Here is a 14,223-nt window from a genome sequence, read left to right as displayed (position 1 = left end):
CCTGGCCAACTTCGAACGACTGGGAACGTCACAAACAGACCATAATTAATATCTATAAGAATAGCCAGATGAAAGTTTTGATTGCAGAGATGGAAGCTAGGCACTACTTCAAAGCCACGTATGTGCCATCTTGCACCCAAAAAGGAATCCATCTATGCAACGGCCCTAGCTGATAATAAGGCCCCTTGCAGGAAACGGATGTACGAAACTCGTTTGTGGAAGTGGGGCGTCGTAAAGAATATGAAAAAGGTCGACAAAATGAAAGTCATCAAATCGATTCAAAAGAGCTCGGCAAGCGTTGGCGAGATCAGTGCGGGGGATTGGTCGAAAGTTATGAGATGCCACAAAACTGAAATGAAGGAGTGCGAAGCCATATTTCGAGAAAACATGGCGTCATTTAGTTCAACGGAGCAACCCCGAGAAACCGCTCAAGCCACGACTGCTTTTTCGGATAAAACCCCGCCGAGCTCCAGCATGCAGCTTCAAATTCCAACAACCATCAATCTTCAGAGTCAAGCTTCGAGCGCAATCATTCAGAGCGTTCGGCAGTGTTGCAGTGAGCAGCTGAAGAGCAGTTCGGCGCTTGACGTATTTGAGCATTGGACAGCCAACATACCCGGACATCCTAGACGCTATTGGGAAGACATCAAGCATGCCATCTACATCATCAAGTCGCAATCCACAAGCGTTTGCGGCATTAAGTTATGGGAGAGCGCAGACGAGATGGTGCTCAACGGGATCTCATACGACTCATTCGACTTTGTCTGGGAAGTGTTCGCTGTGCTGTCTCCTGCCAACACGACAGCATGCCCAGAACTTCGCCAAGCCTCATTGAGATACCTGAGGGCTCTAACAGCCACGAAATTACATCCTACCCACCCGGTTACAAAGATATGCGGCTTACTATTACAAAACAGTCATGATATCCAACTATGCGAGATCGCCCTGCTCGAGGCGTGGAACATATTCGGTTCACGCTTGGGATACGAACACCAGACAGCATGCCGTCTTCAAAGAATGCTGGTCAGCACAGCTAGACGACTTGGTAACCTGACTGAGGCAGAGCGGCGGGCTAGGGCACTCTACAATCATGCATGTACATCGCGGATGGATTCATATCTGTCGCGATCGTGCGCCCGAAGCCTTTCGCACGTTCTAATCAGCTCATATCAATACGACGAGGCCAGAGAAGTCTGCAAGTCAATAGTGGACTCTTTGCAGTCTCCGGCGGGTTCAGCCATGGACGATGAGCGCGCTGTTCAGGCCATGGAGGATTTGGCCGATATTGAACTGAGGCTTGGCAACATCGGTCAAAGTCTATGGTATCTTCAGCGAGCAAGCGATGCTGGACGCAGGCTATGGCCAGGCTCCGTCGCATCGGCTCAAATGGAGGAGAAACTGGGATGGGACATATACGCACCCAAGATTCCGGTTGTGTGTTGACGTGAGCGGGTAGACGGGCTTGACAGCGACGATTGGGGCGATAGGTAGATACAAGCAGTCAAGGCAGTGGCATATGAAAATATTTCGTTGACTGGAGAAGACTTCTCGGTGATGGATGGTAGTAGACGCATGATGATCCCAGTTCATTGCAGGGCTGTTGCCCCTTCACCGCAAACGCATGAAAGCTGGAGTGGGTCGTGTTTGCTAGACTTCCAACACTACACATCCATGTCATGCGAGCTGGTCTTTTATCCGCTCGCCGGGGTATCACACATGAAAGACGGCAATGTTGACGCGATCGACGATCAAATCAGGCGCACCTCGCCAAAAGTCTTGGTCCATCGCTGCCAATTCAACAGCCAGCATTGCCGGTAGTAGCCAACTTGTTTGCGCAAGCCGCCAAACCCCGTCATACCCAGCAGTTGAGAAGCAAACATCATGCGCACTCGTTTATTCATTGTTCCCAAAGCCTTCAAGAATTGGAATTGAGCATCAATGGCGACGCCGCCCATATCAAGAGGCCCGTTATGGAACTGATTGGGGCTAGCCATTGGCTTTCGCACCTAGTAACCGGGCCCATCAACGGGTGTCGACATGAAGAACGCGAACTCATAGCACTTACCAGCAACGTTGCCATAGAATTCCGGGTAACCGGATGAATAATGGCGTCCGAGCTTGAAGATAACGCGCTATTCGTCTGCTTGTGGACACCGAGACTGTTGAGAAAGCTCGACGAGCCTTGCAGAATTCATGTTCCTGCATGCGACCCTCGACGAACACAGCTAATCCAAGATATAAAGCCTGCGCTCCCAAATTTAGAGATCGCTCTTGCCCAAATTAGGTCTGAACAAAACAACCTTCTCTCCGTTCCTTCTCAAACGGTCTTGTAAAAGACATTACTTCACGAAATGCTCATTCTTGAGGCATGTGCGAATGATCAGACTAACCGGCCGCCTCGGTCGCATATGGTCGGACGTCCCCACCCTCATGAACTCAGCGTGACGATGCTTGTCAACAACCACTTCCTTCAAAATTGGCCTTTTCCCGACGAGCGTTCCCGGCTCAAGTTTGTGGCTGAAGGCTTGCCGACATGGCACTGCTGCCAGTATCCTACCTCTCTGAATGACCGTGTGGTTGTCGCGTCTCGATTTACGGTGATGCTATTTCTGGTTGACGGTAAGCCTGTGTAACGCTCGAGAGGGAACTATTCCAAATATTGAACCACCATTCTGATAATACCCTCTAGACCTGCTCGAGCATATGTCGCTGCAAGACGGCTCATCATATAACGAGCGACTCATTTCCATCGTCAAAGGAGAAATCTTGCCTGCAGAGGACTTTCCTATCGAGAAGATAGTTCTCGAAATTTGGCAACAGATGAGGGCCATTGACAAGACCCTCTCAGATGATGTTGAAGCGCCCACCTTTGAGTTTTGGCGCTCCCAGAATGCCGAAGCTCGGCTAGCGAAGAAGAGCATCGCAGAGTACCTAGAGTACCGAGAGCTTGACGTTGCTTCGCAGTGAGTCTTATTATGTGGTACCTTGCGATGGTAAATGCACGGCTAATAATCCCTTAAGGCTCCTTCTGGCTCTGCAGCGTTTCTCACAGGGCATCACCGTCACGAAGGAGGAACTAGTCTCCGTATCTGAAATCGAGCTAAACTACACGCATCACATCTCTGTCATCAACGACATTTTGAGTTGGGACAAGGAGTACCGTGCGTCCAAAGATATCAACGCCGAAGGATCCATCGTGTCCAACATCGTGCAGGTTTTAGCCAACGAAACCGGCTTGGACTACGATGGGTCGAAACGAGTTTTGTGGACCATGTGTCGTGAATGGGAACGAAACCATGCGGATCTTGTTGCCAAGAGGCTGGAAGAGGGATGTTCTGATTCTTTGAAGGAGTACCTGGAGGGAATCGAGTTGCAGATGTGTGGTAACGAGCTGTGGAGTCGGACTACCTTCCGGTACAATGCCCCCGACTTGAAGTAGGCTCGAAGGAAGCACAACCTTCATCCGAAGTGGGAGATTACATTGGTTATGCATGCCTTTAAGGTTGCTTCATAGAGCTGTTGTGGGATCAAGAGGACCATCGGAAAAGACGAATCCACGAACCAGGGACGCAGATGCGAGTCTAGTCAGGTACACGCAATTTATGCCACTCATTCGAAAGCCCCCCTTGGTTAGTTCTACTGTGCCTGTCATTTTTCCCTCTTTCCTGAAGCTTATCCGAGAACGTCTAATTCTTTAGCTTGATAGTCTACAAGCATTGAGTCTTGCCAAGAAAGCGCCAAGGTTGTACCGCAGGCCCATCGGCAGTGAGAGCCGAGATAACTAGGTCGACATGAGCTTATTCTCAACGTCACGAGGCCATTGAGTGCGATGGAGACGAAGCAAAAAGGAAAAACGCGAATGGCTGTTGGGAAGAAATGTACCGTATCGGTGGAAAGAATCAACAATTGTGGACTTCTACAACAAACCCATTTGTCACAGGCCTGATTGCGTCCGCTCAGTCCCTGATCTTGCTTTCTTCAGAAATGAGTAATTGGAAGTGCCTTTCCATGAAATTCATCGCCCAATCGGCTACACTCCTCAAGAACCACATACAGATCGCCCGCTTATCTTACAGTTATTGCTAGTCAAGTTCTACGGACTGAGCTATCCGAGCCCACGACGACGTGGCATTGACAGTCGTTGAGACTGGCATTTGTGACAGATGCTTCGATATACTCCCAATGCCGTTTGCCACTTGAACCTCAGAAGGTACAACGAGGTTCTTGCCTTGGCCATCTTGTCACTTTTCCCCACGGCGGGAAAAACTTGTCCGTCGGTATCCCGTCCATAGAGACCGTAGCCCAAGAGAATAGGTCATTTCCCGTCGTCAGCTCGACAGTGAAATCCCAATTCTACCCAATGAAAGCTGCTTATTGAGCTATGAGTTTCTCATTGTGGTATAGACACCTTGTACCCCGGATAGTGCCGGTACCTGCACCCCCCAGTCGCGGCGAAATGCTGATTTGAGGAAATTTCTCCAACGTCAACCCCGGACCACCCCATCTCTCCATTGAGATCTCTTAACATGACACAGTCATCTCCCCACTGAATAAACAAGGTGGTAACAAAACAAAAGCTTGTTGACAAGCTTCTTTTTAGGTAGTTGGTCAACCCGCTCGGCAAGATGGCGTTAGACTGAGCCAACCCTCCCGTTCTAGCAGCTTATCGTCCACGGAGCAGGGGTTCCTTCGACCGAAGCTATCAGGCAAGTGGAGGAAACATTTTGAGGGGGTTTTCGAGATTTGATGAGCACGCGTGCTACCATTCGCGGAATGATTAGGTTCATCGCTTCCGTCTTGCAATGCTACCCTCTAAATCCACGAGCCTCACCATTTCCCAGAGAGCGGAAATACTTCCAGCCAGTCAACGAAGCCGTGTCGCAATCACCAGAGTCTGTAATGCAATGCCGTGATCAGAAGGCCCCTGTTATGTAGACGGAAAAGGGCCCGATCGTGAACTGCGAAGATCGTGTATATAAAGGGACGGCTGGTAGCATGAAACATATTTCACGTCTTCAGAATATTAAGCTCTACAAATTGGTTCTAGACTCCTTGGCAACCTCGACCTCGTCTTCAATCCATCCTTGACACTAAAGCAACCATGAAGTTCACTTCTGCCTTGGTGACGCTATTCGCCAGCGTCGCAGTCGCGACGCCGACTCCCACTGTCGACAATGTCGCCGACAAGCCCCACCTTGTCAAGCGAGCATCAATCTCCGACAAGGCGACTCTAGGCTATGCCACCCTTAATGGAGGGTGAGTATCAACAGGAATGCAAATCAACTTGGCACTGCTAATAGCTACGAAGGACTTCCGGTGGTGCTGGAGGAACCGTCACCACTGTATCATCTCTCGCCGAGTTCACCGCCGCTGTGAACGAGAAAGACACGGCTGCCAAGATTGTCGTTGTCAAGGGCGTCATCAAGGGGACCGCCAACGTCCGCATTGGTAGCAATAAGTCTGTCATTGGCCTCCCTGGAGCTGGTAAATCATGCCAATACCTATCGGTAAACATAGTTGTTGACAAGTTCAGGTTTTGATGGCATCGGGCTGCACGCTCGTCGTCAGAGTAACATCATTGTGCGCAACATCAAGTCAACCAACGTCCTTGCCTCGACTGGCGACGGTCTCAAGATTGAGGTGAGCCAATTGAGCCTGTGTTAGTGGTAACACACGGACTAATTCCTGGTCAACACTTAGCAAAGCACAAACGTCTGGGTTGATCACTGCGAGTTCTCCAGTGCTCTGGTCTCCGACAAGGACTACTATGACGGCCTCGTGGATGCTTCCCACGCCGCTGACTACATGACTATCTCCTAGTAAGTTGGCATTCATCCAAAGAGATGCAGTAGACTAACGTTCTCAAGCACTTACTTCCACGACCACTGGAAGACTTCTCTGATTGGCCACAGCGAGAACAACGGAGACGAGGACAAGGGTCATCTCCGCATCACCTACGCCCACAACTACTGGGCCAACTTCGGCTCCCGTGGCCCGTCTCTGCGTTTCGGCACTGGCCACATCTACAACTCCTACTATCTCAAGTATGCCTCCGCTCCTCCCCGGCGTATCTCAGGATCAGTACTGACAGCAAGCAGCGGAAACTCTGCCATCAACACCCGCCAAGGCGCGCAGGTCCTCATTCAGAGTAACGTCTTCAAGAACGTCTCGGTTCCCATCACCACCCAAGACTCCGACATTGTCGGTTACGCTGTTGCCATCGACAATGATCTTGGCGGTGCTGCCAACACTGCCCCCGTCGGTACTATGAACGCCAACTCGCCCGGATACTCTTACAGCCTTCTCGGCTCTGCCAACGTTGTTGCCACTGTGCCGGGACAGGCCGGCCAGAAGTTGACTTTCTAAAGGGAGATGATAACTCCATACTTAACCAAGACTGTGTCAAAAGTGGCAAGAGGGAGACTGTATATAGGGGATATGTCATGAAATATTCGTGGCTATGTGAACTCTGCGCATAAACTTCGTATATAGCTTACTTGTACATATTTTTTCAACTTATTATTCAAATCTTTTACACAACACGCCTTTCCAACCCTACACGGGCCGCTCAACTGACACACCATTTCAGTTCTGAGCCACATAGGCCTCCATCACTTCGTCACCAAGTGATTCCATGGCAAGACTTTTGTGACAATCCATTGCAGCATTCATTGGTATTTGATTTTATGACATCGTCATTATTCCAGCGATGCTTCACGGCATCGCGACAAGTGCCAAGATTTTCTGCCAAAGGTATGTACAGGGGTTCGAAGGGTATCTTCGCGCGTGCTTCCTTGTGTATCATCCTCAGCTGTATATCTGTCTATCCATGCTAGTGTTCATGTTTCCTATCAAGCAGAAGGAGACCATTTGCTCACTCCGAAGAGCCCCCAGGGCTGCAAAGCAACTACAATCGGACTATGCCAGCGTCACTCAAGGCATCCGCCGGGGGCGAGCGCCGTCAATTGTGTAAATAAAAAACTGCTCTGCAATCATTGCGCTTCGTGTCTGCCGCAACCAAGTTGTGATGCTGAATTACGCATCTTGGCGTGGCAAATGTTTTGTGGCGTTGTCTATGTCGGACGTATCAATCGAAACCTTTGAGTCGAGAAAACCGTGACCGCTACTTCACTTCAACTTTAGTTCCTCTTGGTTCGCGGGGGGCTGAAGAGCTTGTTGCGGAGGGAACTGTAGCGGCTGTTCGATCGGCTTTTGCTCGCTCTGCTTCTGCTGGAACTTCTGTAGGTTCTCGTGCTCCTCGACCTTCTGCTTTTGTTCATCAGGAGAGAGAGCGTTGAAGGCGGCAATGTCTTGATCCCACTTCATGACGCACTCGATGTTCCAGTTGCAGCGTTCGACCTCGCCGAAGATTGGATGCCTGAAGCGTGGGTGGCGGCTGGGCCAGTTCGATGCGTGGTAATGATGCTTGACAAGCGCACCTCTGGAGTTGTGGTTGCCAGAGTCGGAGTGGCCCTGGCCAGCAGCAAAGGACTCAACGTCGCGGACCAAGATGCCGCTGACCACCTTGGACTCGTCGATGTCGTGAAAGATGTCCCATGTAATGGGTCCTTGGCGAGATCTCGAAGACATGACTTCCAAAACTGCTTTGGTGAAAGCAGAAGGGCCGGTACCACTGATGACCTCGTCAAAGTCGAGTTGGATCTCGGAGATAGAGACTCCTTGGGTCTTGGCGACGTCGGTGAGCCATGCCATGATGTTCTCAACCAGCTTCAGCATGACTGGATGACGAGGGCGAGACATGAAAGTCCATTGGCAGAACGACATCGACTTCTTGCCGAGAATTGGGTGGTCCTTGAAATGAGGTTGATCAATCTCAACACCGATGACTAGGTCAAGATCCTCCTCCTTGTATCTCTCCGGAATCCATCTGCTAACAGGACGGAGATCCTCGACGTCAATGTCGGCGTAGACGCCGCCCTCCGCGTACATGATCATGTACCGCAGTAAGTCCGCCTTGATGATAGTTGCGTTGACATGACGGTACATGTCGACAATGTCTGGGCGATCGAGGCCTTCAGGGCCGTAGTGCTCCTCAACATACTCCATGTCGTTAGTGTCGGTGAGGACTTCATAACGGAAGCCGGGGTTCTTGTCCGTCCATGTTCTGGCTGTAAGAATCTGCTCGCCCTCGAAGGAGAACGGCGCAACTTTCCAACTTTGCCAAATCTTCTTGGGGAAGCCTCGTGTTGACCTTGTGCCGCTGCGCTTCGACAGGTGAACCGGCTTGGGCACTGAACCGATCATGTCGACGTTGAGAATCAGGAGGATAAGGCAAACGCAAGCGATGTACAAGGGAATGCATCGCCGCAACTGAGTTGGAACCCTATTCCGGAAGATGTTTGCCTTGGAGCCTGTTGGGCTCAATGGACTCAATGGACTCAATGGACTCATGATGGGCGACGACATGTTGACTGCAGTCGTCCAAAGCTCGAAGTCTGGTGGAGGTGTTCAACCAAAGAAGCTTTAAGACCAAGCTTTTGGCGAAGATGCGACGAGCATAAGAGAAGAACAAGGAACAGCAGGATGCATGTCGAAATTTGAGGAGCTCCCAACATGCAGGCACACGACCATAGGTATTCCTAGTGGTCGAGGCGGGGATTGCCCTTCTCGCTTCCGACCACCCCCAATCCCCCACTCGCCTACCAACGGCGCATCATTATCACAGGCCGGGATACAAGGGCCAAGAAGTGGGAGGAAGGGCCGAGGTCGCCTGGCTGAAGTCGCATCGTGTTCATCCTTACTATCCAACGAGTGACAGTTCGGCATCCTGTGTGACCCCACCGCCGCCGCTGCAGTTGTCTAATCAAGTTCGCCGTTGCTTCTTCTTGTCTGTCTGCACAATACGAGAAACACTAGAGAGGTGTGCTCAACGGTGCTCGCTCTCATTCGCCTTGGCAAAAGAACCCCGAACAGCCACCACCTCTAGCAGCGGAGAGTAAAAAGAACGGTGGATCGAAGCCATCTAGATTGCGGGGAGGAAATGAGGACCACTCGTTTGTGGCCACCCGCATTTGGCGCCATAATAGCGCCGGGACGTTGAGCTTGTTCGAGCGTCTATTGGGTCGATCCTTCACCACCGCCGCATGCCGGCACCAACGGCTACGATAGTCAGGGGAGCAAGGCGCGGTGAAGCTTCCCAATCAGGAGGGAGGGCAGCAAATTTCTCACAACTCAAAGGATTCAAACCGGCCGAGTCCTTGAGTCGGGCGAGGTCATTCACATGTCCGGATCACACTACCCAGCTGAGCCGAGTAATGCTACGTTGCCCACGATGGCCCTGCCAGGGACGCCCGGTCTAGTCGCAACCGACGAATGGCATCTACGTCAGAGTGAGGGAAATCTGGTGATTTTCATCTTACGCCAGCTAAAAGAACCAAATTCGTTGTTGGTCAAAGTTTGGCTCTCCGCACTTTTACCCCGGTCTATCCCCCGCATATTGGACCAGGGCCCCCCAGACGCCTGATTGCCCAACCGTCTTAGACTCAACCCGCCACCCCGCATCCTTCACGTTATTGACCTCGGAATCTTCTTGATCGTTCAGCTGGTCTTTGAGTTTTGTTTTGGCTCGTGAAACTCTGGACGAACAACCCGTCGACAACGAACTGGTTCATGTGGATTTTATCAGGCCAATTGACCACAAGGATCTACGCCAAGCCGGACGATCGCCGTGTAAGTGCAGTTCTGCTTCCACAACTGCCGATGTGCCCGTGCAAGACTCGTGGATACTGAAAAGAGCTGTGCCTTCTTTTCCCAAATCAAGTCTTCCGCCGGACAGGCAAGGGTTGAAGCACTCTTCCTGCACCATCACCCCCTCGGGCGGCAGCACACGACCGTAAGCACGCATCGTTGACAACTTGAGGCTGAAACCATCGTCCTCGCATCACTTTGCTGTCAGCATCTACACATCAGCCTTTCGTGAAGATGTCTCCCAGAAACGAGGGCATTCTTGACAGCACGGACTGGGACGAGGTCAAACCATCGTGGTGCGACAAGTCCAAATGGCTCTCGGAAGAGTCAGATTGGAAGCCGGCCACACTTATTCGGACGAGGCGACCATCGCGGCTTAACCTCTCAAGTCTTGGCACCTTTTTCTGGCCCATCAAAGATACCAAACAGTCAGAAACATTGCGGCCGACGGCATATCTTGACGGTCTTCGAGGCTTCGCTGCCTTCCTGGTTTACATCCACCACAACCAACTGTGGGCTCATGAGCCACACGTTCAGAATCGCATCTTCGAGAATGCCTTCGGTTATGAGAACAAGTTCCACGTAATCGCCTTCCCCGGAATCAGGCACTTCTTCACCGGCGGCCACTTCGCGGTGTCCGTTTTCTTCGTCATTTCGGGCTACGTCCTGTCCGCAAAGCCTCTCAGTCTCATACAAGCTGGAGACCACGCAAAGCTTGCTGAAAATGTTGGCTCAGCCCTCTTCAGAAGATGGCTTCGGCTTTATCTTCCTCTGTTGGCAACGACGTTCATCTTCATGAGCTTTCTCCATATGTTCGACATCTGGGTCGACAACATTGACCGCATGTCAACCTGGAGAGAGGACGTCTGGGCATGGTACTGCGAGGCAAAGAACTTCAGTTTCGTGTTCACGGCTGGTGGTGGCCCTTTCTTCAGTTGGAACCCTCACCTGTGGTCTATTCCAGTCGAGATGAAGGGATCCGTCATCATTTACACCGCGCTGCTCGCGTTTTCACGTTGCACCAGAAACGCAAGACTATGGTGCGAAGCTGGCCTGGCTTTCTACTTCATGTACATTGCCGACGGCTGGTACGGAGCCATGTTCGTCGCGGGCATGATGCTTTGCGACCTCGACTTGCTGGCAAAGAAGGATGAGCTACCCGCAATCTTCGACAAGCTGAAGGGAGCAAAGACATTCATCTACTATCACTTATTCGTCATTTCGATGTACCTCGGAGGAGTACCGTCATACACCGGCGACGTCAACAAAATGCGCGAAAACCGCGGATGGTACTACTTATCCCTATTGAAGCCACAGGCCGTCTTCGACTACAAGTGGTTCTACCTATTCTGGGCTGCCACCTTGCTAGTCGCCTGCGTCCCTCGCATTTGGTGGCTGCGGCGCTTCTTCGAGACACGATTTTGCCAATATCTCGGCCGCATCTCTTTCGCTCTCTACCTCGTTCACGGACCTGTCCTTGGAACACTGGGCGACCGAATCTACACTGCCGTGGGTTGGCACAAGGACTCCGAGAGGCAACACCTGGCGCATCTGGTCGACAAATTCCCGCTCCCCATGGCTGGGCCGCTCGGGTTGGAGCCGGCCTTCGTGCTACCACATCTGATCCTTCTCCCGCTCACCTTGTGGTTAGCAGAGATGGTGACGAGGCTGATTGATGAGCCAAGCGTCAAGTTTGCGCAGTGGCTGTACAAGAAAACTCTTCCAGCACCAACACCATCAACCAAAGCTTGATCGAACGGTGCGGATTCCGGCTTTATGGCACATGTTTTACTAGCTAGTTGATCGGAGAGGCCGAGACAACAACGGACACCGGCAATTAGGAAATAGCTAATGATCAGTGTACACCAATTCATTCACTTGCCCGCTATTATTGGACTACATCGTCTCGAAACTAAAAGTCGCAAGGGCGCAGCCGCACCTAGCTTGGTACAGCATAATGTCATTGGATGATTGGATTGGTCGCACTCCAAACCATCGAGTGAATCCCGCCTTCTAGTCGAATTCTAAGACGTCCAATGTGCAGGCACAGCGTGCTCGCCACGCGGGCCGATGGGCTGAACAAGTGCTGACGCCTCCGAGACCGCTTCGCAATAAAAGTCTCGCCTCGATAATCTTTTTCTGATGATGGGCTGAACATTCCCCCCACCCAAAGTTCTTTGACAGGCAGACAGCTCTTCTGCTTGAGCTGCACACCTTAATCTCCCACATGTGCAGCCTTCCATCGACGTGCAGCCGTATCACACCCAATGACGCTGCAAGGACGGATGGATTCCTATATTGGGTAATGGTGTGGGATGTTCGTGAGGGGGAGTGATTGCGACTTGACCAGGGGCGTTTTGCTGTTCACCGAGGCCCTCACATGCTCACATGCTTGAATCAGCGAGCTGCTTGCTGGACTACAGCGAATCACTGCTTCAATTCGGGACGCTTATCTCAGGAACACCTCCATCAGCATGCAGAGTTTCCGCTCGTCCAGTTCGCCATGTTACCTGACCCTCCCGTGCTAGCAAAGTGGGTGGTTGGGGGTCGACCAACAGGGGATAGAAGCTCTCAAGTGAGGGGAAACCCCAACGTCCAAGGTCGTATTCATTTTTTGCTTGCCCACCGATCTACATCACGCGGCACACCTCTCCCCGAGAACTTCCCCGTCTTTTTCCCACTAGCTTAATCACAAAGTCCATGTATCCCCGTCCCCCACATTCCTTGGAGCTCTTGTTCTGCGATGCAATCATGAACCGCGGGGAAGAAACTGGGACCCAACAAACATTGTGGAGAGACACAGCAACACTTGTGCCGTAAACCCGGAAACCTTCTTCTCCGTACGTACCACGCAGTCAAGCCTGAGTCGAAGAACTAGAATCAGCAACAAGAAGCTACTCGATTGCAATTGACGCGCTGCAACCCGAGCACCCCGAATGCTGCAAGTCACAGCCAAATGAGCATCCGACCCTCGGCGTGAGCGGACAGCCCCTCGCGATGCTAGCTCGCGACTTCAAGCGTGTCGTCCTCATTGTTGGGCCTTTTCTCTTCCTTGTCTACATTGGCATTCGATGTCTCGACTTTAGAGACTCTTCATCAGGTTTTAATACCTGGTTCGATCACATCTTTGCGCCGAGTTGGAGGCAAGCCGATGAGCTCAAACCTCACTCCCGGCCGGCCCCATCGGCTGCCGCGCATTCACCCGCTCCGGAGGACACAGAGCCCCCCATCGCGGTCCCTCCCACCGTCCTACCACCGACACCGCCTTCGGATTCTATCCCGATTGCCACGGAGTCGACACATCATGAGGTCTTCTCAATATCTACCTTCGACAAGAGGTTCTTCCCCATACACTTCGGCGACGAAGATGCCATGAATCCCAACATCTTGCCCCATCCTACTCTCGACAACACATACATCATTGTCGCGCAGAGGCGTAAGATGCACGATGACAAGACAGCAGAACATTTCGAGCTGGTCTGCAATGCTTTCTTCAGCATGGAAGGCCTCTCCTGCGTGGAGGCACCAACGACGCTTCCAATCGCTGCCACCAATAGTGGTGATGATAAATGTCCCCCCAAACTGGCCTACATCGCCATGAACATTGGGCCTCACGATGCTCGTGTCTTCCATGGTCCGAAGGCACCATTCATCACCTTTGGCTCCAACTCGCTATACTGCTGCTTCGGACAATTCATGCAAGATTTCCGAACGCTGGGCAACTGGGGGTTCCAGATGTCTTTGGATCAGGGCTTCAGCACTGGCACTGAGCTACAGCGCCCACCGCCTTGGGGGACCATGGAAAAGAATTGGTTCCCATTCTGGGATGAGGATGGTGCCGTGTACGTGCACCACGACGTGGCGCCAAAGAGAGTGTTCTCGAAGCTCAACCTCGACGGCTCTGTGGGGCCGGACCTGGCGCTTCTAGCCCCCGGAGATGAGGCATGTTTGGAGAGATACATGCCGAAGCTGCCGCCGGACTTGGAGTCCATTCATCAGGCGACCAACTCCCTGAGCATTACGTTCTGCAAACGGATGGACGTAAACTGCAAACCTACCAGCGACAACACATTCATCTTCACGATCTTCCAGCACAAGACTTTCTATCACTTCCACAGCGAGTATGAACCGTACGTCATGGTCTTCCGGCAAAAAGCGCCCTTCGAAGTCTTTGCTGTCTCGAAGAAACCCATATGGATACACGGTCGGGAGAAGAAGGACACTGGGGCGTCTGACATGTTTTATGTAACGTCGATGAGCTGGAAGACGAAGGGACAAAGGTATCATGGATACATGGACGACACTCTTTTCCTGGCCTTCGGTATCGAAGACAAGATGGCTGGTGGTATTGACATTACCGCCGAGGACTTACTATCGGAGCTTGGGACATGTCTGGAGACCTGATATTCCCATGGTAAGTGTATTGGGCGGAATACGGATACCAAGTTCAGCGTAGACAAATAATTACTGCTTATCATAATGAAGCATCATAATTCCCCTTGAACTTATTTGTGC

The 14,223-nt window shown here is 51.7% G+C and overlaps 5 protein-coding genes across 5 annotated transcripts; 4 read left to right on the top strand and 1 right to left on the bottom strand.

Annotated features, from left to right (window-relative positions):
* Positions 1 to 2,447: 2,447 nt before the first annotated feature.
* Positions 2,448 to 3,439, top strand: Ari1-1 (Aristolochene synthase; the record flags this gene model as incomplete). The annotated part of the gene is made up of 3 exons (XM_037315433.1): positions 2,448 to 2,619; positions 2,690 to 2,963; positions 3,022 to 3,439. The coding sequence occupies 3 exons, from the start codon at positions 2,448 to 2,450 to the stop codon at positions 3,437 to 3,439; spliced, it is 864 nt and encodes a 287-aa protein (XP_037185075.1).
* A 1,662-nt stretch (positions 3,440 to 5,101) lies between these two features.
* On the top strand, positions 5,102 to 6,366 carry plyA (putative pectate lyase A; the record flags this gene model as incomplete). The annotated part of the gene is made up of 6 exons (XM_037315432.1): positions 5,102 to 5,256; positions 5,309 to 5,484; positions 5,534 to 5,640; positions 5,701 to 5,819; positions 5,868 to 6,044; positions 6,099 to 6,366. 6 exons carry the CDS (start codon positions 5,102 to 5,104, stop codon positions 6,364 to 6,366), a joined length of 1,002 nt encoding a protein of 333 aa, XP_037185076.1.
* A 762-nt stretch (positions 6,367 to 7,128) lies between these two features.
* On the bottom strand, positions 7,129 to 8,265 carry OCH1-1 (Initiation-specific alpha-1,6-mannosyltransferase; the record flags this gene model as incomplete). Its single annotated transcript, XM_037315431.1, has 1 exon — positions 7,129 to 8,265. One exon carries the CDS (start codon positions 8,263 to 8,265, stop codon positions 7,129 to 7,131), a length of 1,137 nt encoding a protein of 378 aa, XP_037185077.1.
* Positions 8,266 to 9,942: 1,677 nt separating this feature from the next.
* Positions 9,943 to 11,460, top strand: CGCA056_v000169 (uncharacterized protein; the record flags this gene model as incomplete). Its single annotated transcript, XM_037315430.1, has 1 exon — positions 9,943 to 11,460. One exon carries the CDS (start codon positions 9,943 to 9,945, stop codon positions 11,458 to 11,460), a length of 1,518 nt encoding a protein of 505 aa, XP_037186109.1.
* Positions 11,461 to 12,705: 1,245 nt separating this feature from the next.
* CGCA056_v000168 (uncharacterized protein) lies at positions 12,706 to 14,112 on the top strand (the record flags this gene model as incomplete). Its single annotated transcript, XM_037315429.1, has 1 exon — positions 12,706 to 14,112. One exon carries the CDS (start codon positions 12,706 to 12,708, stop codon positions 14,110 to 14,112), a length of 1,407 nt encoding a protein of 468 aa, XP_037186108.1.
* Positions 14,113 to 14,223: the final 111 nt, after the last annotated feature.

This window comes from Colletotrichum aenigma (assembly GCF_013390185.1).
Source record: "Colletotrichum aenigma strain Cg56 chromosome Unknown KSG_Cg56_contig01, whole genome shotgun sequence".
Lineage (NCBI taxonomy): Eukaryota > Fungi > Ascomycota > Sordariomycetes > Glomerellales > Glomerellaceae > Colletotrichum > Colletotrichum aenigma.
Note: the sequence above shows the minus strand (reverse complement) of the source record. Positions and strands in the feature narration are given on the sequence as shown.